Here is a 22790-nt window from a genome sequence, read left to right as displayed (position 1 = left end):
TTCATGACAAGTTGACAACCCATCCACTTAACAACCCTGACACGTTAGTTGACCATCTTGTGTTACAATGATTCAGTGAGTATTAATTCCAATTAACAGCAAAATCTTAATAATGGTTTAATCACGCGACTATAGAAGCCAAATAATTCATCAAGGTCAGTTCTCAACCCAAGATTTAACACGGGAACTTGAAAATGTTTACATCACCAGTACTACTACATTTGTTCAAACTTGAGGGCAGTACGATATGGTAAATGCACCAATACTGCATATTTATTTCATAGATTACTAAATCAGCAAGTCTTTTAAAAGACGATCAGCGTCTACCATAAAGACACCAAATAGACACCATTAGGACTGAAACATTCAGTCATTCATTTCTAATTTATTACATTTTTTTTCCTATTCTTTAACAACATAATGAGTTGCTCCTTTCGTCCCAACCATTTGTATACCTAAGATTAAAACACCTTTCTCAAAGAATAAAAAAGATAAACAAGGATTGAGAGGGAGTGAGTATAACAAAGAAAAACAAGCATAGCACTTGTACGAAAAAAAAGTGCCTGATTTGTATTTGCTACATAATCAGACTAAATTACAAAAAACACACACAGAAGGAAATATGCATAGAAAAATAAAGGGGAGATTGGAGAGACAAGTAATTTGGCAGTGAACTAATCTATTCGTCCTAATCGTCAAACCCTAAATCACCAATTCCTAATTTTAAAACACAATTGTAATTAGGCTACTATTAATCACTTTTATAACATACGATATACTCTCAATCAAATCAAACAAAATTAATAAAATAAAAAACGAAATTGCTATCAAAGGCTTATTAGATTACCTTGAATTGAAATCAAACAAATGAGGGAAACTGGCGGTGACGATGGGCAACAACTCCTTGGCGATGCGGCAGTGTTCGATTGTTGCGTGTGGGTTGCCTTCTTATGGGGTTTTGGTTTGTGGAAGGGTGTTTACTTATTTGGGGGATGTTTTAATTTCTACGGGTGGTTTTGAATTTTGATCGTGTAGAATTAGGATTTAGTTTCCTTTTTTTTTAATGAAATAAGAGTAGTGGGTTTTATTTTTTGGGAGGGAAATAGAATAGATGGCTAATTGGTGATGAAAAAATTAAACCAATTATCTATAGCAATTTTTTATTTTAGACCGACTATTTTCATCTGAAATGAAGACGAATTAAATGTCTCCATTTTACGAAAAAAATGTAAATATTTTCTAAAATATTACCACCAGTTGTTTTGTTTTGTTTTTTTTTTTTTTCAGAAAAGCATGAATTTGTATATCATTAGATAACCAGATTACAAGACCCGTTCCACTCTTTCTACAAGGAGACCAGAGTAGTCCCCTAGAAATAAAACAACAAGAAAAACCAAAAGAATGATTACAATGACAACCTTTTAACAACAACAAACTGAATATGGAAACTAAGAGATTCAGGATTAGACGAGATACCCCTGAAAATTCTACTATTGCGCTCCTTCCAAAGAAAGTAGATGGTAGCCATAAGACCTGCTCTCTTCCTCCCACTCAGTAAAGAACAGCCTCGAATATGATCCTGAAACCAACTAATCACATGGTCTAAACTAGTAGAAGAGGTAGTTTGCAACCAAGCAGCCATGTAGATCCAAACCTTAGACGAGAAAGGACAAAGGAAAAACAGATGATGTATGTCTTCACTATGCTGACAGCAAAGAACACATATATTTATCAGATGAAGACCCCTGTGAACTAGATTATCAATAGTAGGAAGTTTATTTTCCATAACCAGCATACCTAAAAAGCAGTGCTTAGGTATACAAGCTTTGTCATGAACAAGAGAGCTCCAAGGAACAAGGGCACCCCCCCCCCCTCTCTGAGACGCTGGTACATCAGACCAGAATTAAACTGGCCATGGATTGAACAGTCTTGAATCCAGCCAACAGCAAAACCAGGGGATCCTGCCTTAGACGCTAAAAGATCCTTCATTTTGACCACATTGTTCCAATACCAAGAGTGGCTTATACTGGTGGAGGATTGCCAGAAATCAGCTCCCTTAAGGATTTATTTATTAACTCATCTAGCCCAAATACTGTGAGGTCTGTGAATAAGTTTCCAAATCCACTTCATCATTTGTGCCCAATTCCAGCTGAGGAATTCCTTGATGCCTATCCCCCCTTCTCTCTTAGGGTTGCTTAAGGCCTTCCAACTCATAAACACATGTCTCCTATTGCCATCCTTAATACCCCAAAGGAAGTCTTTGCAAATCTTATTAATCTTTTTTATGACTCCCTTAGGCAGTAAGACACTAGCCCCCCAAAAATTTTGCATTCCAAAAATAACAAAGTTGATAAGAAGAGTTTTACCAGCATAGCTCAAAGAATGGTTAGTCCAGTGAGCTATTTTCTCCTTAATCTTGTCCATCAGAGGCTGGTACATATCATTAGCAATCCGAGCATTAAAGAGAGGCATGTCCAGATAACGAAAAGGGAATTCTCCTTCACTGAAACCAGTAGCCTCCAGAATAACAGCCCTTAGATCAGTATTAACCCCTCTAATAGTATAGACTTGTTTTAGCAAGGTTAGCTTGAAGACCAGATAAGGAGTCAAAAAGGCTAAGACATTGAGCTACAGCTGTGACAAAAGGGAGGTCACCTCGTGTAAAGACCAACAAGTCATCTGCAAAGACTAGGTGGGTCAGATTTAACTGGACACACTTTGGATGATATGAGAAACCCTCATACCTAGGTAATCTCTGGAGAAGTCTTGACAACACCTCCATACAAATAACAAACAAGTAAGGTGAAAGGGGGTCACCCTGTCTGAGACCCCTTTTTCCAGAAAAGACACCCTCCACTCCACCATTAATACTGAGTGAATAGTAAAGGGAAGAGACACAAGCCATTACCCAACCCACAAATTTCAGAGTAAAGCCAAGTCTGAGTAGAGCATTATGAAGAAAGTTCCAGTTCACAGAGTCAAAGGCCTTTCTAATATCAACTTTTAGAAGGCATCTAGGTGTAAGATAGGCTCTACCATACCTGGATGCCAGACCACCAGTTTTTTTGTTTAGTTATAACTTTTTATCGTTAAATAAGTAATTTTGTTCGGGTCATATTGAGTTAGTTCAGTTCTAGTCAGTCACTCTAAACAGACCTATTTTAAAATATATTTGTTCACAACTTTATTTGAAAAACTGAATCTGATAATGCTAACACTAAAATTATGTACTTATTGGGCTCGGATTTTTTTCTCTTACCCGAAGACAATTATTTGCCAAGACATAGGGTATTCATGGTTGAGACTATTATTGCCACGGTTAGTATTCATGGCTAAGAGAGTTTTTGCCACAGGCGTGGCATAATTCGTGGCTAGAAAGATAATTTGCCACGGACGTGGCCATAATCCGTGGCCCAAGTGAATATTAGCCACGGTTGAATTTTTCCCGTGGCATAACTTCTCATAGTAATTTTATCTTATGTTTTTTTCCCGTGGCCAGGTAAATTTACGCCACGAATTACAAATTCCCGTGGCATAATTCGTGGCTCACTTGATGATTTGTTGTAGTGACACCTATTCAGGTCTGAAATGTCAGAAATGACGAAAGTTCAATCAAGTGACACAACTTACCAGGCCCTCATGCGCACGGAAGGAAATGTGTCTGTCCAGTCGAAGTAGCAACTGGCTACCGTCGAAACCCTCGGCCCAAGCAGGTGCCGCCCGCAGGTTCAACCCCCGCGGGGCTGTAACCCGCGACGTGAGCGTCGTCCTCAACCGTCTCCGCCCTCCGTCTCTTCTGACCACGAGACTCAACGTGACGGATAGGAGGCATCTCGACGACCCTAGCGACGTTCTGTAATGTCCGTCTGGTCGGCCGAGGAGCCCTCCTCCTCCTGGTAACCCTCCTCCCAGAGGTACCAGCCTCAGACCCTGTCTGAGCTCTCTCAACGTGAGCAGCCCCAATAACAGGCTCCTCCTGAGTCCCAGCGACTCCCTCAGCACCAGTAGCCCCACAACGGGCCCCTCACGAACCTCAGCGGCTCTCTCAGCCCTAACGACCTCCTCGGAGGGCCCCTCCTCCTCAGAAGCGTCCTCCACGGTCACGTCCGCCGCACTGGCTAGGGTGCTAACCGGCCCGGTCCCAAACAGGTCCTCTAGGGTGGCAGTAATGGACCCGACAGGTCCCGAGCACTCTCCTGCAATCAAAGAACGTCAGCCAAAATTTCGGCATTACGACGGCGTAAAATTAACAAAGCCAAAAAAACCTGCAAAGCAAACAAGGGCAATCCCGCCCAAACGAAACAATTTACAAAAAAACACACAAAAAAACGACTCGCCCTTCTTTTCAAGCAAAAGACGAGTCAAAACAACGACCAAACAAAAACGGCACCTCGGGACCCACACAAGGTCCGCCAACAACCCAAAATACGTTCCCGATGCAATGGGGTATTTTCTACAACTCAAAAAGGCAATCTCTACGCCAATTTGAGCGCAAACAGGTCAAAATTTCAAAATACGATCACAACGAGGTAACGTGATTTTACCACGTCTCAAAGCGACCCAAACTACCAATAAGGTCCATTTCAAAGCAAAACTGACTCAATTCAAGCCCAAACAGACGCTTCTTTTGTCAGACATAAGACCGTCACAAAAGGCAAAAATTCCAATTTTGCCCACAATACCCAACAAAGGTCCAAAGTGGCAAACACGGTCTTCCCCGACTACAATGGAACCTAGTGGGGCACACTACCCAAGCAAATAAACTTGGCATTTAGAAATGAGACGATTTCTTCGCCTCACTCACGTTTTTCGAGCATAGAGGACGGGAACGAGGACCGAAATGCAAACTAAAAACACCCCTATACTCCTAAACAGGTTTCTAACCTAATGCAATCATCAATTTCACTCGAAATGGGCTCAATCAAAAACGCCCAAATCGATTTGGAGGGGGTAATATTTCGCCCTAATTCAATCAATCAAAAAGACCAACAAATTCAAATGGATTCAAGAGGAAATACATACCTTGAGATGACATATTGATGATGGCACGAACTCAAGCAAGCTAGAAGACCAACAATGGCGATTTGTTTGGTTTTTTTCGAAGAAATGCAGAAGACGAAGTGAGAATGACGAGCAAGCCATTCTCGCGTCTTTTACAGAAAAATAGGGAAGCCGCCTTACCTCGCCAAGTAGCTCGCGCCTCAATGAGGCTTCCCCTTGCTTTTCAGCGAAATTTTGGGCTTTGGCCCAATTTCCCTACATAAACTATCAAATTTCAACAAAGACGACCAAAACCGCCATTTCATTTCAAAAACAACAGTGAAAATTCAAATTCACTATTCCTTCAAAATTTCAAAAAAAACGGCGATTAAAACCGCCATTTCACTTCAAAAATAATAGTGAAAATTCAAAATTCACTATTTCTTCAAATTTCAAAACGACGGCAATTAAAACCGTCACTTCAAAATTAATAGTGAAAAATCAAAATTCACTATTTCTTCAAATTTCAAAACGGCGGCAATTAAAACAGTCATTTCAAAAATAATAGTGAAAATTCAAAATTCACTATTTCTCCAAATTCCAAACAACGGCAATAAAAACCGTCTTCCAAAAAAATCAAAATAATATTGAAAATTCAAAATTCACTATTTCTTCCAAATTCAAATAACGGCGATCACCATTTCACTTCAAAAAGAACAATAGTGAAGTTCAAAATTCACTATTTCTTCAGATGTCAACGGCGGCAACATAAAACCGTCACTTCAAAAACAACAATAGTGAGAATTCAAATTCACTATTCCCTCAAATATCAACGACGGTAATTGAAACCGTCACTTCAAAAACAATAATAGTGAAATTCAAAATTTGTTATTTCCACGGCGGCGTCACAAGCCCCATCTGTCAAAACAAGCAGGTAGCGGGATCTAAACCCGCTGTCTCCTCCAACATTCAAACACCGAGATTCCCCAACAGAATGTCGGGGGCTTCCTCGCGAAGCCCGCTATTTCAAAACAAGCCCATCCATCGCGGGTATTTTCACGGTCGATCAACCGACCCTCCATAGTGGTTGGCGAGCCTTACAACGCACCATGGCTAGCGAGCCTTACAACGCACCATTGCTGGCGAGCCTTACAACGCGCAGTGGCTGGCGAGCCTTACAACGCGCAGCGGCTGGCGAGCCCCTTCATATACGCACAATGGCTGGCAAACCTTACAACGCGCAGCGGCTGGCGAGCCCCTTCTTATACGCACAATGGCTAGTGTGCCTTACAACGCGCAGTGGCTGGCGAGCCTACAACGCACCATGGCTGGCGGGCCTTACAACGCACCGCGGCTGGCGAGCCCTCTTCATATCCGCAACACAGCTGGCGAGCCTTTATCCGTAAACAAAATACAAATCGAGGACGTATCCCGAAGATGCCTCGGGTATGACTCCTCCATACAGCTGGCGAGCCTTTGTCCGCAAACAAGACACAACTCAAGGACATATCCCGAAGATGCCTCGGGTATGACTCCTTCTTATGGCTGGCGAGCCTTTATACGTAGTCTAACAGACTTTAAACGACCCGCACGGACAGTCGACAGACTCTAAACTGTTCCCGACGAGAGGTCCTTGGCTCGTACCCTCGAGTCGCCTTGGCGTCGCCCTTCCCGACGGCAGGTCCTCGGCCAGAATCCTTTCGAGCCGCCTCGACGTCGCTTGGGTCTCTAGGTTGTAATCTTCGATTAACCTGGGGGCTCTACTTTGACTTTCGCCCTGTCCAAGCCTCAGTCAAAGTGGGGGCTCTGTAGATACCCAGTATCTGCTGAGACTCCAACAAACACCCGATGTTTATCGGACTACAACATGCTTAGGAATCGTAGCGTTTGATCGACAGTTTGTGTACAACTTTACGTCGGAAAACTTAAAACGATTTCAAAAATAAAACATTTTAAAACTTTTCAAAAGTACCTGGAGTGTTTAATGCATGACGATGGGGTCGCAATGACACTAACTAGAGTCAAAACCGACACCGGACCAAAAACCGACTCAAAATTCAAATCCCAACTCCAACAACGAGTCAAACCGAGTCAAACACAAAAAAACAAAACCATTCAAATGCTTCTATGTTAAGATTTCCCGGAATCTTACATAGTCAAGTACCAAACATATTCATCCAAATCCTAGGATAGAACAAATAATGATTGCACTTGTGTGAAAGCGACAAGATACCTCGAAGACGTGCTACATGGCTCGCGCCTCTTTTAGCAGACCAGGTGGCCACGTCGCTCAAAACTCACACAACCACTTATTTTCCTATAAATACCCCTCAAATGCAACCATTTGAAGGTTACGCGAGCGTCCGCCCCCTCTTTTCTCCCTTAAAATTCTAGACTCGACTTCTCAAGTCACAATCCGACACGTGTTTACGACCTACCGATCATAAACACAAGCCTTACACATTGTTTGGTACCGTCATCGTGCATTAAATCACTTGACCGACCATCTCGACCACTACACCATCACTAAATTTAACAAAACACTCTTTTACTTACCAAAACGGTTTTAAACTGAGTTTTCCGACCAAACGAGTTGATACACTTACGTCGATTTCTCGCCATAATCCTAGCATGTAAGTATGAGGGTGTAAAAAAATCTTCTTTTATCATGTTTTCATATGTTTCATGACTATAACATGCTAAATCATGCATAACATGGTCCAAAACATAGGAAGAATGAGCCAAAACCGGATTTTTGGTTGAGGCAGGGGTTACTTACGTAGCACGCTGGCTCGCGCCTAAAGCAGCCTGCCTCACCCTCAAATCCAAACCGTGTTTGGTCTCTTCATCTCCTTTATTTTCATTTCATATTTGTAATCGGTTTTTACCATTCCAAGTATTTTCAAACCATTTTTACAAGTTTTTAACCATGAAACATTTTTTACCCTTGGTTCCTAATACCATGACGGTTTAATCCGTGTTTCGGTGATAATATTTGGTTAATTACATTTTAAAAGGTATTTTAAAACCTTTTATTTCATTTCTTTACATTTTGAAAGGTATTTTAAAGCCTTTCTTCATTTCTTTACATTTTCAAAACAAATGTATTAGTCACCAACTCAAAGTCATCCTTGGTTCCATATACCATGTCGGATTTTAACCCGAGTACGATGATGTATATTGACTAATTACAAACAAATGAACTTAAAATAATTAGTTCATAATTATTTTCAAAACTATTCATATCAAGCTTATAAAATCGAACCCGACAACGAATATTGTCAAAACAATGACGATTATTCAAGTCCCGTTCTTTAAATCAATACAAAAGCGGCCTAAACGGCCTTCTCAAACCAAAACGGGTTCAAACACCCGTTCTTCAAAACATTTGACAAACGTTTTTCAATGGTCAGAACACGTCATATATCGTTGACTGACCCACGCCTAAACAGGCCATTTCTTTTTCTATTTTCAAACCAGGGGAGACCCCCTTACATCGCCAGTAGGCTCGCGCCTCTTCTGGCTGCCTGATGCAGGGTCTGTTCCCCTTCCAGCATTGGTCTAGGACGATCCCGACTCTGGCTAACCCAGATATATGACGGATCAGACGACTAAATCGCTCATTCAAATATCGTATTTGCAAAATGTCTTACTAAGACAAATGGATCACGTTATGCACTCTAAACCTAATTTGGTAAATGGATGTTTAATTTCCGTCTTGCATGCAAATCAACCATAAATCCAACTCGACATCTTATACTTGATACTTGGATTAAATCAACCGACTTAGAAAGCTCTCACATGTTAGATTTAAACTATTGGATGCGCATTCATGCATTTAAACCGTTTTATCAACTTTTGCATTCAACCAACCAAGATCGATCAGTAGAGGCCGCTACCGCGGGCGGGATTGGGTGTCTGATTAAAGGGCTTCCCAATACGTACCTTCACCTCTTACTCAGAAACTTTGGATAGTGGACGACCTTATCCAGGGCGTACGAGAGTCATTCTAGAGATAGGATGCTAAAGAGGGACGATTCCTTATCTTTAGTACCTATGTCAAACACTACTTTGTGCTTCGTTTGACCGAGGTATAAAGTGGATTCGAACGGGTTCCAAGCATCCCACAAATGTTTGGTGGCGACTTCGAACATCTCTAATCGTTTCGAGACCCTTGCCGAGACGAAACTGACCGATCTAAAACGATCCGGTCGAAAGCATTTTTACGCCGCCGAGCGTGGCTTTCAAAAGACCACTATACGTCCGACAGATCGGCTCGGCGTGTAGGTGGTTGTGTCCACAGTATCATGTTAAGCTATGGATGAGTTTTGCGGTAATGAAAGAAGAGAACTTGAGGATCTAGTGTGAGTGTGTGTAAGAAGTGTGGATCGTGAGTTCTGTTTTTGGAGATAAGTGCTTTGTATAGAGGAGTATGTCTTTTTACGGTAATGTGGAAGAATTGGAGTATTGGTTATACTAAGGATTTTGGGGTATAGGTTAGGTGGTGTGTCGAATGAATTGAGGTATGAGAACTGTTTAAGTAAGAGAGACTTGGAAATAGAAATGGTGGGTGTTTAGGTTATAGGCGGTTATCTTTGACATGCGGTGGTGATGAGGATAATGAGAAGATATAGCTAAGGATCTAGTATTAGTGAGTTACTAGGACGTAACATTTATCTTAAGAGGAGTAGGATGCAACAAAGAGAGTTTGATGGTTGTGCATGTTGTAGTATAATTAGAAGTAGAGTGTTGGTGTAGCATAAAGGATGATCTTTGTTGTGGTTGATTTTGTTAAAGGTCATGGTCGTGCATGCAGTAGTGTGATGTCTAGGAGTGTGAAAATACTTCGATAGTGTTGACAGTTGGGTGATGATGTTTATGGGTTCGATAGTGTTGACAGTTGGATGATGATGTTATGAATGGGAGTAAACTTCGAGGACGAAGTTGTTGGAGTTAGTGTCCTCCACAATAGTGCATTTAAATAATAAATCTCATTAAAGGAATATCATCAGGACATTTAATTATTTGATCCTCGTCAGTTGATTAACGTAAATTGATAACGGTTGGCTGACTAGAGTTTGACGTTATTGTCGTGAGACGGCGGTGATCAACTGACCCCTTTCGGTCACACCTATAGGAACGAACCCCAATTGATAACTAATTAATTGTATGAGATACATTTTATTTAGTCCCTTGATTTATAGACTAAAAGGTTAGTCGATTATTTTTAGAGAGATTTCGAGTTGCGAACTCGAGGCACTAGCGATTATTATTTAATTATGCGATAATTGAATAATAAATTTTGGGAGACGGGTTTTAGTTAATTAATTATTAATTCACTAAAACTATACTAATTGATTAATGTGATTAATATTAGTACGTAAATAATATGTGTAGTGGTACACGTATATTTACGAAGTGTTTTGGACGAAATTAATTGGGTAGCATTTAAACATAAAACGATGTTTAAATAAAATTTACAGTATCTGTGCGACAAATATAAGAACCAAGATGAACCCGTAAATGGGACATTGGACCGTGTAAATGGAGTGTAGTGGATGATTATAAACATAATCATTTCACTTTGCTTGTTTTTCTTCCATAAGTCATCTTATGATCATTTGCATGTGATATAAGATTGGACAAAAATTGAAACAAGTACACCCCCACACTCTACCCTCTCCCACCGGTTTTCCTCCTCCATTTAGACCAATTTTTGTTCATTTTTTCATAAGCTAGCTCACTTGTGTTTTGCATGTGAACAAAAAATTGTCCATCTCTCTAAAATAATACACATCACTTACTAAGCTTGTTAGTAATAAAAACAAAATAATTACTAAGATTGTTTGTAATATTCACATATTATCAAGGGTTAAATTTTACTAGTATCTAGTTAATACTTGTAAAATTATTTAGGTGTTGTTCTTGGGTGCTACTTGAAGGAGACTTTCTTTTTGAAGGTTTTTCTAGGAGGATCATCCATCTTTATTTAGCTCAAGAACAAACTAGATAGGTGATCTAGTTTGTGCCCATTTTTACCATAAATATCAATGTAAGGAAATTGTTTTTCCTTAACCTTTATTTTTATGCTTTTATATTTGCATGCATGTTACATAGATCACTAAATTAACATATTATGAGATAATTTGTTAATAATTAGAGAGTCTAATTAGGATCTATGATCTTTCAAGTGGTATCAGAGCTAGGCTTGTAATTTGCATGTTGATTTTAAGCATATTAATAAATTATGAGATAATTTATAAAAACTCAAAAATTGTGTTAGAAGAGGTTTTAGCACGAAAATTTTTGGGCATGTATACCTACTGAACTCAAAAGGTTTGTGGTAAAATTTGGTGATTTATGAAGTTATTTTGCTATTTTTAATGTTTTTTGGTAGAAAACCGAGTCAAAATGTCGTATTTTAGTTAAGAGTTAACTAAAAATAGTTAAAAGTTGATTCGGGTCATGAAATTTTTATGGTGTTTCATGCATATTTTCTAAAGATTGTATGTAAAATTTTGAAGGTTGGTTTGAAGTTTTGCATGTTTATTGATTTTATGAGATAAACGTCGATAATAGTGAAATAAATTAATCATATACTCGAAACATTTGTTCCTGTCTTTGATAAATTTATGTACATTTAAAAATATTATTTCAATGTTAAAAGTGAAATTTAAAATGTGATTTCACCTTGTTTTGATCTTTATTGGTTTTAGTGGTTAAAAACCGATAAATATCGATCTTTTTCTTCATAATTTTTTAGCCGAAATTTTTGGGCATTTTTCTGACATTTTGGTGTTCTTGGGAGTGCTCCAGAATACTCAAAATTTTTGTTTCAATTTTTGGTAATATTTTCAATTATTTTGGATTTATTACTTAAAAGTTATGATTTTATTGATTAAATTAGGTAAATATCACCAAATCAAACTAATTATTCATCATTAAATTAGTGAGGACTAATTTTGAGGTCCAAAACAGTTTGGACAATTAGTTTGGATTTAAATGAGATTTAAGAGTTGATTATTGATTTTTACAAGTTAAAAATCGATTAAATCCACAAAACCGAGATGGATACCAACGATTGATAAATAGAGCGATTTTGGCATCATTTTACAGCATTTTAAGCATATTTATTTAAGTTGAATGAATGATTGTCATTTATTTAATGTATTTATTTTGTTGTACCTAGTATGGCCTAGTTTATTTTAATCGTTATTACCCGAAATGAATGGGAATAGCGATTTGTTTGTAATTAAATACGATCTCGTATCGTCGGTTCGTAATTAATTAATAGTTTTATTTTTTTATTAATTAATGTATAATAGGAATAGCTATGTAATTTAAATTGTAATAGTTATTCTTACCGGCGTTTCCAAAAGACGGATTACATCGAGGCGGAGTCTATTTTTGGAAGGTGTTCCAAATCCCACAAGAAGAAGCCACTTTTGGAATGAAGAGGCAAGGGACCATGGAGTTGGTTTCCGATATGTAATAGTCTAGTTTTTATTAACTAGGTGGCCATACTAGGATTATTCATATGCTTGCTTGCTTTTATTTTTTCGCGCATGCCAAAATTGCCATTCACATGCATTTTATTTTCGCATTTGTCAATTCACGTCATTTACATTCACCGACTTAGTTCACTTATAGGGAATTTATGACTAAATTGACAAGATCTCTCACATAACTAAAATTGAGATTAGCCTTACCAATTAGTAACACCTATGAATCCCTTGTTCATTAGAGCCACGCTCGCCCAAGCGGGGTGTTCTCTTTTTACCTTGGGTAAGTAGGGTGGTAAACGGTTATCACGTGCCAAAGTTGGTTGGACTCAACAGGGTATAAGACGGTCTTGTATTCTGGTACTAATAGATGAATTTAAGGAAATTCGTCAACCAAGAGTTCTAGAGGTAGAATTAGTCAAACGTTGACTTACCGAATTTACACGATTATGGGATGTTTCCCTCAAGCGATGCTCATTTTTGTTTAAAATTTGGGTCTTAGAATCATTTATATTATTTAGTGGGAGATCATTATATAAATGTTAAAACTTGTTAAACATGTTTTCACAAGTAATTTTAAAACAATGAATGTTAATTTTTCCTTATTTGTTATAGCATTTTAATTCGCAATGACAACTTCTTCAACTCCATCGACTACTTCACTAGGCAAAGATTCATGGCTAAGGTCAGTAATGGATAAATGTATCTTAAAAGATGACGGTAGTAACTTTCTTGAATGGGAATCCAACATCAAAAGCGCCGCGTTGTCCGACAACGTGCTCACTTACTTAACCGATGGTCCTCCCATCGAGCCCGGTCCAAGGGCTTCATCGGCGGTGCGGACCGCCTATGATGACCATGTGAGGATGTCGAATGATATCAAGAATGTGCTGATATGGTCGATGTCCCCAAAGCTCAAGCTTTCATGCATTTCTTTAAATGCGTACGAGATATTCACTCATATGATTACTATGCTTTCACAAACACCTAAAGTCCGTCAATACGATGCGGCGGCACGCTTCTTTGAAGCAAAGCTTGAGAGGGGCCAAAAGGTTGGTCCCCATGTGCTAAAAATGGTCGAATATGTCGACATCCTAGAGCGTCTAGGGTGTAAGATTCCTAAGACTCTTGTGGTGGATCGAATCCTCCACTCACTTCCCACCAAGTTTGCCCACTTTAGGGTAAACTACAACATGAATGGCATGGATAAGAGTTATCATGAAATTCATGCACTCCTCACCCAAGCGGAGAGGGATGTGGAAGCTAGTGGGAGTGAAAAAGGGGATGTTCTAACCATGAAGTTAAAGAACATGTCCCTTGGAGTTAAGAAAGGAAAAGGGAAGGAAAAGTCCCAATTCAAGAAATCGTCAAAGAAACAAGACAAGGGAAAGGGGAAAGCCGTTGAGAATGGCAAACCCATGGCAAAAGGTGTCAAACTCTCTGAGGCCGAATGTTTCCATTGTAATGGGAAGGGGCATTATAGGAGGAGTTGTCCCAAATACTTGGAGGATCTCAAGGAAGGGCGTGTGATGCCTATTGGTATGATTTCCTCTCTCTATGTGATAGACGTTAATTATGCTTGCACTTCCACTTGGGTACTTGATACCGGATGTGGCTCTCACCTTTGTAATCATTTGCAGGGTTTAAGGGACGTGCGAGCACTAGCAAAAGGTGATGTGGATCTCCGCATGGGCAATGGAGCTAGAGTAGCGGCCGTTTCCGTGGGGACCTATGTGCTCACTTTAGCTAGTGGTATAGAGTTGTATTTAAATAAGTGTTATTTTGTACCAAATTTAACCAAGAACATCATCTTCATTTCCGCGTTAGACGCAGAAGGCTTTTGTTTTATGATTAAGGACAATAGTTGTACTTTTTCATTAAATGATGTGGTTTATGGCAAGGCCATTTCAATTGGAGGCATTTATGTTTTAAATGATGTTAATGACGTTTAACATGTAGAAACTAAAAAGCTCAAAACGGGTGATCCAAATGAATCCTACCTTTGGCATTGTCATTTAGGTCACATAAACGAAAGACGCATTAAGAGACTTGCTTCATCAAAAGTGCTCAAACCATTTGATTTCGAATCTTATGGTATATGTGAGTCTTGCCTTTTAGGCAAGATGACTCGTGCACCTTTTGCGGGAAAAGGGACACTAGCTAGTGAGGTTTTGGCTCTCATACATACGGATGTGTGTGGACCATTAACCATCACCGCTAGAGGAGGTTTTCACTACTTCATTACTTTTACTGATGACTTAAGTAGATATGGGTATGTCTACTTGATGAAGAATAAAAGTTAAGCTTTTGATAAGTTTAAAGAGTTTCAGAATGAAGTAGAGAACCAATTGGATAAAAAGATTAAGACCCTACGATCCGATCATGGTGGTGAATACCTAAATTCTGAATTTGATTCACACCTGAAAGATTGTCGTATAGTATCACAATGGACTCCTCCTGGCACACCACAATTAAATGGTGTGGCCGAAAGGAGAAACCAAACTTTACTAGATATGGTTCGGTCTATGATGAGTCTAACCGAGCTTCCTAATTCGTTTTGGGGTTTTGCCCTCTTGTCTGCAATATTTTCACTAAATCGAAGCCCGACTAAAGCGGCCGATAAGACTTCATATGAGATATGGACAGGGAAAGTCCCTCATTTGTCATTCATATGTATTTGGGGTTGCGAAGCATACGTCAAGATCAAGTCTGACAACAAGCTTGCACCAAAGTCTGACAAATGTCTTTTGTAGGATATCCAAGGGAAACACGTGGCTATTACTTCTACAATAAACACGAGAATAAAGTGTTTGTGGCTCGTGATGCTGTCTTCCTAGAAAAAGAGTTTATTTCTTAGAGACAGAGTGGGAGAAAATTTGAACTTGACGAAGTTCAAGAGCCACAAACCGAGAATGAGGTAGAGGAGAACGTGGAGGATAGCATTCCCTCTTCCTCTGAAACGGTAATTGTTCCTAGAAAGTCAAGTAGGATTTCTTATCCACCTGACCGCTACCTTGGTAACATCGAAGAGGAAGGTGTTTTGTTACTTTTGGAAAGTGATAGAACCCACTACCTATAAATCGGCCATGTCTAGTCCCGACTCCTCGCATTGGCTAGAAGCCATGCGGTCTGAAATGGATTCCATGTACGAGAACCAAGTATGGGACTTGGTGGATTTACCTGAGGGAGTGCGACCCCTTCAGTGTAAATGGATATATAAAATTAAGCTCGACATGGATAAATATATAGATGTTTACAAAGCTAGATTGGTGGCATAAAGGTTTCACCCAAGTTCATGGTTTACACTATGATGAAACCTTCGCTCCAGTCGCTATGCTTCGATCCATTAGGATAATCTTAGCAGTTGCCACATTTCATGATTATGAGATTTGGCAAATGGATGTCAAAACCGCCTTCTTGAATGGGATTCTAGAAGAGGAAGTGTACATGATACAACCTGAAGCTTTTGTGGATACATCTAACCCTAAGAAGGTGTGTAAGCTCAAGAAGTCCATCTATGATCTTAAGCAAGCATCTCGGAGTTGGAATCATCGCTTTTGATCATGTTATTAAACAATACGGTTTCACTAGAAGTGTTGAAGAACCGTGTTTATACATGATGTTTAGTGGGAGTAAGGTTGCATTCCTTGTCCTATATGTGGATGACATATTGCTCATCGGGAATGATGTTCTAACGCTCACTTCCGTTAAGGAGTGGCTAGGGAAACACTTCCAGATGAAGGACTTGGGAGAGGCACAACGAATCTTGGGTATCCGGATCTATAGGGATAGGTCCAAGAGGATACTAGCATTGAGTCAAGAAGCTTATATTGACAAAGTTCTTGACCGGTTCAATATGAAAGACTCCAAGAGAGGATTTCTACCTATGGGCCAAGGGATTACTTTGAGCAAGTCACAGTCTCCTTCCACCCCTAAGGAGATTGAACATATGAAGACCGTCCCTTATGCTTCCGCTGTTGGGACTATCATGTATGCTATGATTTGCACCCGTCCCGACGTTGCGTATGCCTTGAGCATGACAAGTCGTTATCAAGCCAAGCCTGGTGAGAGTCACTGGTTAGCCGTAAAGAACATCCTTAAGTACTTGAGAAGGACTAAGGATTCGTTCTTAGTGTTTGGAGGAGAAACTGAGTTGCGTGTAAGAGGTTACACGGACGCAAGTTTCCAAACCGATCGGGATGATATGAAATCCCAATCCGGCTATGTGTTTATGCTAAATGGAGGAGTTGTTTGCTGGAAGAGTTTCAAGCAAAGCGTTACCGCGGATTCTACAATAGAGGTTGAGTACCTTGCAGCGTCTGAGGTTGCAAAGGAAGCTGTTTGGATTAGGCAATTCACGGAGGGACTAGGAGTAGTCCATTCCGCCGAAGATCCGATCACTCTATATTGTGATAACAGTGGAGCTATTTTTCAAGCCAAAGAGCCGAAGTCTAGTAACAAATCTAGACACATTGAAAGGAAATACCATGTAATTAGAGATTATGTGGAAAGGAAGGAAATTGACATTTGTAAGGTTGGGACAGATGATAATATTGTTGATCCTTTAACGAGCCTTTATCAAAGGCTAAGTATGATGGTCATGTCATCGCAATGGGATTGAGACGAATACCAGATTTTCTTTAGATTATGGATATGTAATAATTGGATAGTGTATCTCTTATTATATATATGATAATCACATTTATTGTTTTTGCATTCATTCTTTTATGATTCTTTTATTTAGTGTGACTAAATTTTTAATACCTTGTTTATCTGAATAAGTTGTGGAGACAATGTTGAACACTATTCAAGTGAATAAGATGAACATTGTATTTTGTCCCTAGTCACTTAATGAGGTGACGTCTCGGAGTGACTAGATTGTAAGTCGATTGATGGTTGTTCAACACCATGAGGTCATACGTGATGATTAGTCGATTATATAGGCAGAGTGTGTGACACTTTGCCGGACAATGACCATTTAGAGAGTCCCTAAGTTCTATTATAGACGCCTGGTCGTGGCAGGGATCTCTAAGATGTTCCTATGAGTCGATTCTTTTGACTGGAGACTATTATCCAAGTCAATGCAGTTTCTGAGTGACTTTGGTTTTTGTCCTAGGTCGTGCCGTGAAAGGAGGCCAAAGGACATCTTCTGAGTCATGATGATCTGTATTGGGCAAAGATAGATAGGGCATACATGAATTTTCCACCCACGTTGGGTAACTATATCTCAAGGCCACTCGAGGAGTTATGACTACAAATGCGTGGCCACGCTCGGAAGTAATCTGTGGGAGATTTTTTCGGTCAGGTAGTCATACTCCCGATCGAGAAAACCACTCGCGATATGTTCATGTGCAAGTGCGACCTGAAAGACACCTTGCATTGAGTGGGAGATTAAAACGGACAAGAGAATTGGTAGCGCACACCTTGTGTCGGACAAGTGGGAGATTGTTGGAGTTAGTGTCCTCCACAATAGTGCGTTTAAATAATAAATCTCATTAAAGGAATATCATCAGGACATTTAATTATTTGATCCTCGTCAGTTGATTAACGTAATCGATAACGGTTGGCTGACTAGAGTTTGACGTTATTGTCGTGAGACGGCGGTGATCAACTGACCCCTTTCGGTCACACCTATAGGAACGAACCCTAATTGATAACTAATTAATTGTATGAGATACAATTTATTTAGTCCCTTGATTTATAGACTAAAAGGTTAGTCGATTATTTTTAGAGAGATTTCGAGTTGCGAAATCGAGGCACGGCAGTTATTATTTAATTATGCGATAATTGAATAATAAATTTTGGGAGACGGGTTTTAGTTAATTAATTGTTAATTCACTAAAACTATACTAATTGATTAATGTGATTAATATTAGTACGTAAATAATATGTGTAGTGGTACACGTATATTTACGGAGTGTTTTGGACGAAATTAATTGGGTAGCATTTAAACATAAAACGATGTTTAAATAAAATTTACAGTATTTTTGCGATAAATATAAGAACCAAAATGGACCCGTAAATGGGACATTGGACCGTGTAAATGAAGTGTAGTGGATGATTATAAACATAATCATTTCACTTTGCTTGTTTTTATTCCATAAGTCATCTTATGATCATTTGCATGTGATATAAGATTGGACAAAAATTGAAACAAGTACACTCCCACACTCTACCCTCTTCCACCGGTTTTCCTCCTCCATTTAGACCAATTGTTGTTCATTTTTTCATAAGCTAGCTCACTTGTGTTTTGCATGTGAACAAAAAATTGTCCATCTCTCTAAAATAATATACATCACTTACTAAGCTTGTTAGTAATAAAAATAAAATAATTACTAAGATTGTTAGTAATATTCACATATTATCAAGGGTTAAATTTTACTAGTATCTAGTTAATACTTGTAAAATTATTTGGGTGTTGTTCTTGGGTGCTACTTGAAGGAGACTTTCTTTTTGAAGGTTTTTCTAGGAGGATCATCCATCTTTATTTAGCTCAAGAACAAACTAGATAGGTGATTTAGTTTGTGCCCATTTTTACCATAAATATCAATGTAAGGAAATTGTTTTTCCTTAACCTTTATTTTTATGCTTTTATATTTGCATGCATGTTACATAGATCACTAAATTAACATATTATGAGATAATTTATTATTAATTAGAGAGTCTAATTAGGATCTATGATCTTTCAGAAGTTCCTTTTAAGGGTGGTAGAATGTAACATTCCGTTTGATGTTTATGAGTGTCTTGATATTGGATTTTCTACTGAATAATGTGTTACGGAGCTAGCAGCGTTTGTGGATGGTAGTTGGTAGTGTATGGAGTTAGTGTCGAGAGAGACTATAATGTAGTTGATACGATATCGTGAGCCGTGTTGTGGAGGTAGGCATAGTTGGTGGAGTTGGTGTTAAGAGTTCATGTTTTATAGGTTGGGGTTTTGTTTTGCGTTCTTAGTTGTGTTGTTGTGTCTTAATCGAGTTAGTATGTTTGTTTTGAGTATGGGTTGAACTTCGGGGACGAAGTTCTTTTTAAGGAGGGAAGACTGTAATACTACGGTTTTCTATGTCTATGGGTACTCTATCGAGTGGGACTTACTCTGTCGAGTAAGTATGTTTTTACGCAAAACAGTAGCTGACCTGATGGGTACTCGATCGAGTACGTGTGACACTCGATCGAGTAAGGGTCTCTCGATCGAGTAAGTCACTTACTCGATCGAGTAAGTGTATTTTTACGGGTTATTTGCCGGGTTTTTATAGCAACGCGAGAAGGTTATAAAAACATATTTCGTCATTTCTTTTCACTCTTACCTCATTATAAGTTTCACAAAAGAGAAAACAAGGTTACGTAGCTCTCCTCTCTCGTATTGCTATCAAATCCTAAGGGCTAGAGTCGTCGGATCGTTGATTTCTTTACGTCGTTGAGACCGTCGCATTGTGGGTAAGATCCTAGTATAGTTTTTATATCGTTTCATTGATTTTAGTTGAAACCCTAATTGGGTAATTTGGGGGTTTTGGGGAGTATTGTTGATGTTAGATTGTGATTGTATGATTGTGTGTTTATAGGAGGTGATTTCGTTGAAGAACGATTATGCTTAGCTGATTGTGACGATCTTGGTGATTGCTATTTCAGGTAGGGTTTCCCTACTCAGTATTGATAAAATAATGTTATTGATGGTTGATAAGTGTTGTTGGTTTGTATCGTATTGGAATTGATAATTGGTGATTGTGTTGTATATTGTAATTGGTTGTGATTGTTTGTATGTGGTTCTCGAGGTACATCCTCGGCTGAGTGGAGTCACTTGCGGGAGTGACTTCACGCCCTTGATTCGCCTTATGTGGAACCCGCCACAGAAGGGATGTGCACATTAATGAACATGGGTTTATCGCTCGGATGAGATGAGAGGGGCTTAGGTGGGAACGGCTGCGGTCCCCCACTGGCGGCGAGGATTACCTGTTGCGATGGGTAATCTGGCAGGGCTACACACTTTAGTGTGTAGTCAGGTGTGTGGTGATGTGATGGAGTTTGGGCTGATTGAATTGGTTGTGGTGTTGTTTTATTGCAGTTGTTTGTTTTGTGTAATCAGTACTGACCCCGTTTAAATGTTTTAAAAACTGTGGTGATCCATTCGGGGGGTGAGCAGTTGTCTAGCATGTATACTATGGATGCGCGCAGGATTAGCTGGGGATGGAGTTGCCACGAGTCTGATAGTAGTCTTCCGCTGTGTTATCTTTATACTTTTGTTACTTCAGCTGTAGTTTGGTTTTAGATCAGTTGTACTTTACTTACAGTTGGTTTTGTTATGTAATCACTTAAACTTATTTATTAAAGTACGTTCTTTTATGGTCTATTTGATATACATTGCCTCGGGTAACCGAGATGGTAGCATTCTCATGCTTTAAGTGGTCCTGGTAAGGCACTTGGAGTATGGAGGTGTTACAGCTTCATTCCTTTACGAGCTACGAAAGCTATCAGAAGTCTAATAGCTTCAAGACGAGCAACAGGTGCAAAAGTCTCGTCATAATCTATTCCTTCTTGTTGATTATACCCTTGTACCACTAATCTTGCCTTATTTCGAACAATGACTCCGGCATCATCTAGCTTATTTCTAAATACCCATCTTGTTCCGATAACAGATCGATCCTTGGGTCTAGGAACTAAGTGCCAAACTTTGTTCCGTTCGAACTGTTGAAGTTCTTCTTGCATAGCTATAATCCAATCTGATTCTGCAAGAGCTTCCTTGATATTTGTTGGTTCGATCGTGGATAGGAAGGAATAGAACGAGCAGAAGTTGTTCAAAGATCGTCTCATTTGAACTCCCTTCTTAATATTTCCAAGAATATTATCCATTGGATGTGAACTCTTGTATTTCCATTTAGTTGAAGTACTTGGCTCTTCATCATTATTTGAACTTGACCCGACTTCATTTGGCTCAGAATTTGAGGAAGTTCGCCCTGAATCCAATCCAGGTGTTGTAGTAGAGCCGGGTATAACTTTGGACTCATTACCTTGATTTGGATTCAATGTTATAGTAACATCACCTATAACATTAGATTGGGAATCCTTATCTTGAGACAATGTTATAGTATCATCAACTATAACTTTAGTTTTCTTCTTTTTATCTTTAGAAGAATGATCAAGCTCATCATTTATTCCTTCAATCTCATTATCCTCCGTTTCTAATTCTGGGGGATCATCTCTGGAAAGACGAAAGTCAGGTTCGTCCAAGTCTTCTTCCTCATCATGTAAGGGCTTATCAAACACGTTATCTTCATCAAAAATAACATGAATACTTTCTTCAATACAAAGTGTTCTTTTATTGAAGACTCTGTAAGCCTTGCTATGATCCGAATAACCTATAAAAATAGCTTCATCCCTTATAGGGTCGAACTTACTTAACCTATTTTTACCATTGTTGTGAACAAAGCACTTACTCCCAAAGCAACGAAGATGGGAGATATTAGGTTTGCGACCTCTTAGAAGTTCATAAGGGGTTTTCTTAAGGATAGGTCTTATCATAGCACGATTATGGATATAACATGAAGTACTAATAGCTTCAGCCCAAAAGTTATGAGGTAGACCACTACATAAGAGCATTGTACGAGCCATATCTTCTAGTGTTCTATTCATACGTTCAACGACACCGTTTTGTTGAGGAGTTCTTGGTGCAGAAAAGTTATGTCCTACACCATTAACTCTACAATATTCTATAAAAGCTTGATTATCAAATTCAGTGCCATGATCCGTACGAATAGACACAAGGTTAGTCTTATATTTATTTTGAACAAGTTTCATAAGACAATCAAATTCATCAAAAGTCTCATCTTTTGAATGAAGAAAGATAGGCCATACATACCTTGAGTAGTCATCTACGAGGACAAAGACATACTGTAGATACCTCGTTTCTGCACCTCCCGCAAGCCACCCGGTGATGATTGGGCCGCATGTTTGGTACACGGAACGATTTATGATAATTCGTAAGTTTATCGTCAAGTGATAACTCAAATACTTGTGTCTACCCCTTGGTCGTCATATACGCGCCGTTACGGTCGTTTTGACAGTAATTAGAGTTCATTTGGAGTCCGGGTCAAAAACCGTCTTCATTTTCTAATAAACTGTCTAAAATGCCGAGTCAGAATGTTCTGGAATGTTCCGGATATTTCTATTCCATATTTGAATCTTTTAATCTTTTGGCAAAATATATCCCGAAATTATATTTTAAACAATAAGGAAGTTGAGATCTACCGCAATTCCATAACAGAAACGCGGAAAATCTTTCTTCCGCAGGAGGAAACTCCTGGGGAAAGGACGCAG

The 22790-nt window shown here is 39.1% G+C and overlaps 1 protein-coding gene across 1 annotated transcript; it reads right to left on the bottom strand.

Annotated features, from left to right (window-relative positions):
- Window positions 1-1405: 1405 nt before the first annotated feature.
- LOC141651801 (uncharacterized) lies at window positions 1406-1989 on the bottom strand. The gene is made up of 2 exons (XM_074459497.1): window positions 1899-1989; window positions 1406-1797 (listed from the first exon to the last, which is right to left on the bottom strand). The coding sequence occupies exons 1-2, from the start codon at window positions 1987-1989 to the stop codon at window positions 1406-1408; spliced, it is 483 nt and encodes a 160-aa protein (XP_074315598.1).
- Between the last annotated feature and the right edge of the window lie 20801 nt (window positions 1990-22790).

The sequence above is a fragment of the Silene latifolia genome, chromosome 4 (assembly GCF_048544455.1).
Source record: "Silene latifolia isolate original U9 population chromosome 4, ASM4854445v1, whole genome shotgun sequence".
NCBI classification, from domain to species: Eukaryota; Viridiplantae; Streptophyta; class Magnoliopsida; order Caryophyllales; family Caryophyllaceae; genus Silene; species Silene latifolia.
The sequence above is the reverse complement of the archived record's forward strand: the minus strand, read 5'-3'. Positions and strand labels throughout refer to the sequence as shown.

Coding starts and splice junctions, on each gene's coding strand:
- LOC141651801 (XM_074459497.1), bottom strand. CDS start 1,989: ATGAAGGATCTTTTAGCGTCTAAGGCAGGATCCCCTGGTTTTGCTGTT. Junction 1,798..1,898: donor CCATGGCCAGTTTAATTCTG/GTCTGATGTACC, acceptor ACTGCTTTTTAG/GTATGCTGGTTATGGAAAAT.